This window comes from Magnolia sinica, chromosome 4 (assembly GCF_029962835.1).
Source record: "Magnolia sinica isolate HGM2019 chromosome 4, MsV1, whole genome shotgun sequence".
Taxonomy (NCBI): domain Eukaryota; kingdom Viridiplantae; phylum Streptophyta; class Magnoliopsida; order Magnoliales; family Magnoliaceae; genus Magnolia; species Magnolia sinica.
In genome coordinates this window covers 37,945,028-37,947,722 of record NC_080576.1, presented here as the reverse complement: position 1 = coordinate 37,947,722, position 2,695 = coordinate 37,945,028, and the positions used below count along the sequence as shown (strand labels likewise).

Genomic DNA, 2,695 nt, shown 5'->3' with positions numbered 1-2,695 from the left:
AATAAAAAACTTGGAACCCACCCTACGAGAATAGGAAACGAACGTCGTTCGCTTCCTCCGTGATAGTTTTCAGGTAAGATATCATGAACGTTTAATTAAAATGGAATGTTGTTTAATTCATCGCTAAAAGTTTTTCGACTCTTATATGTGCATTGATACCTTTTATAGGTCATCGAAACCCAGGAATTGAGCGATGAGGGTAACGAGAATGATAATGAGGGTGAGGAGGGATCAGCGAAAAGTGATTAAAAAGGCGTACAAGGAGAGGGATCAGGAGGAAATATCATGAAACCATCTCTTTTGATGGATGAATTTAGGGTTGGGAGAGATGAGTTAAAGAAGGAGAGAGAGGAGTTGATGAAGGAGAGGGATGAGCTGAGGAAAGAGAAGGAAGAGTTGAGAAAGAGAGAAGAGAGACTCGATGAGAGGGAGGCGTTATTGAAAGAGAAGGAATTGTTGAAGATGGAGAGAGAAGATCTAAACGAGAGAGCGCAGTTGAAGAAAGAGAAGGAATTGTTCTTCAGGGAGAGAGGAATTAAATAGGCGGATGTGTGAGTTGTCAAGACAAACTGAAAACTTAGCGAAAGAGAGGGAGGCCTTGAAAAAGGAGAAGGAAGATTTCTATATACAAAGCGGACAGTTTTTGAGGGATGAGGACGAGGAGTTGAAGAAGAAAGTGGAGGTAGAGGATATGGAAGAAAAAGAACAAAGAAATGTGGAGTTGGAGGTGCAATCGTATGGTATGGCCGAGCGTACTCTATTGGATGAAGCACCCATTTCTCCTCCCATTTATGTAAGGAGAACTAAAAGGGTAATGAAGCCATCCTATTATATGGTTTCTCCATTCTTGTCCCTATCTTCGATCGATACAACCCCGAACGTGGTGAGGCGATCTGAGGAAGCCGTAAACTTTCCTACATCTCCGATACCATTTCATCTACAGATTGATCCATTTAGGATGCTATCGATGGATGAACTGAAAGAGCTAGAAAACTACTGTGAAGCAAATAAGGAGACGGCAGCGGCTTCATGGTTCAAGTCCTTATGGGTAGATGACGCGTGGGTTGATAGTGTGGTAAGCATTCGTATGAGAGTGTCTATATACATTGACTTTCATATAGTTATATCTTTTAATCGATTATTGCTTAATCATATTATTTTGTGGAATAGGCTATTGATAAATATGTTGACTTCCTAGAGGAAAGGCAGTCTGATTGTGCAATTGCATATCCCCAAGATTGCAAGTTCTGTGCCACTTATTTTACGGTAAATGTTTACTTCAGATTATCGCTAATTTATTTTTTCTATTAATTCATGTTTTTCTACTTGTATTGATCTTTGATTACGTTTGTAATAGGCATGCCTTCAAACTAGTATGCCAACTCTAAAGGCGTATCGGGACTCGAAGTCTGCTTCGAAACGTGCAAAGTTGGTAGGCAAGATGAACAATGTCATCGCATTTGTCAAGCAGCAGGGTAAATCACACGCCAAGGAGATTCGATATAGTGAACGGGTAAAGCATTCATCACATAACATCAAGCCTGGTTGTAATGTGTTCTTTGATCATGTTTTTTTTACTGATAGCCTACTTCTTAAACATGGACAGGTTTATGTACTCGTCAACCATGATAACTCTCATTGGTTCTTAATGGTCTTATATCCAAGACAACGGAAGATCGTTATTATTGATAGCTTAGTGTCAAATGCTCTCTTAAAGTATAAGCAGAAGATCAAATTGATGACGGAGGCGCTCCCGATTCTCTTCCATGCCACCGGAGACGTCATCGTGCTTGAAGGGAAGACATGGACCGCCAAAGAAGAGAAATCTATGCCAAAGCAAAGCAATGGTTTTGACTGTGGCATATTTGTAATGAAATTCATCGATATACTTTACAACTATCGCACCTTGGAGGGAACAGACATGCAAAAATTCACTATACATTGGAGGAAGTCGTAGTGTATGATTGTTTGTCTATAACCTGTAAATGATACTTGTCGCAGGCATGAGATGAAGAGGAAAATTTTGTGGAATGTTGTATTATATATAGTGTTGTATATACCCCGCACAATTTGTACTTCAGGAAAATTTATAATGAATTAAATTTCATAACGTGTAAATGTTTCCATCGCTCAACTTTCATGCTTACTTTGTTTAACTTCTAGTTTGCCCCACCTAATTTCAAGTTTCCCTAGCCCACCTTATACTTTCCCTTGCTCAATTTCTATGTTGCCTCGCTTAATTTCTACGTTGCCTCACTCAATTCCTAGGTTGCCTCGCTCAATTCCTAGGTTCCCTCTCTCAATTTATATCTTGCCTCGCTAAATTGCTAGCTTCCCTTGCTCAATTCCTAGGTTGCCTCGCTTAATTCATAGGTTGCCTCGCTGATTTTCTATGTTGCCTCATGCAATTCCTAGGTTGTCTCGCTTAATTCCTAGGTTCCCTCGCTCAATTTATATGTTGCCTCGCTCAATTCCTAGTTTGCCTCACTCAATTCATAGGTTACCTCGCTGAATTTCTACGTTGCCTCACTCAATTCTTAGGTTGCCTCTCTCAATTTCTAGCTTCCCTCGCTCAATTCCTAGGTTGCCTCACTGAATTTCTACATTGCCTTGCTCAATTCGTAGGTTGCCTCGCTCAATTTATAGGCTGCCTCACTCAATTCTTAGGTTCCCTCGCTCAATTTCTAGCTTCCCT

General features: G+C 40.3%; 1 protein-coding gene across 1 annotated transcript; it reads left to right on the top strand.

Annotated features, from left to right (window-relative positions):
* The first annotated feature begins 547 nt into the window (after positions 1–547).
* LOC131244121 (ubiquitin-like-specific protease ESD4) lies at positions 548–1,957 on the top strand. Its single transcript, XM_058243776.1, has 4 exons — positions 548–1,075; positions 1,171–1,266; positions 1,358–1,513; positions 1,607–1,957. The coding sequence occupies exons 1-4, from the start codon at positions 548–550 to the stop codon at positions 1,955–1,957; spliced, it is 1,131 nt and encodes a 376-aa protein (XP_058099759.1).
* Positions 1,958–2,695: the final 738 nt, after the last annotated feature.

Excerpts from the sequence above, each read along its gene's own strand:
- LOC131244121 (XM_058243776.1), top strand. The coding sequence starts at position 548 with ATGTGTGAGTTGTCAAGACAAACTGAAAACTTAGCGAAAGAGAGGGAG. Across the intron at positions 1,076-1,170 it reads ACGCGTGGGTTGATAGTGTG|GCTATTGATAAATATGTTGA; the intron begins GTAAGCATTCGT and ends TTTGTGGAATAG. Across the intron at positions 1,514-1,606 it reads AGATTCGATATAGTGAACGG|GTTTATGTACTCGTCAACCA; the intron begins GTAAAGCATTCA and ends AAACATGGACAG.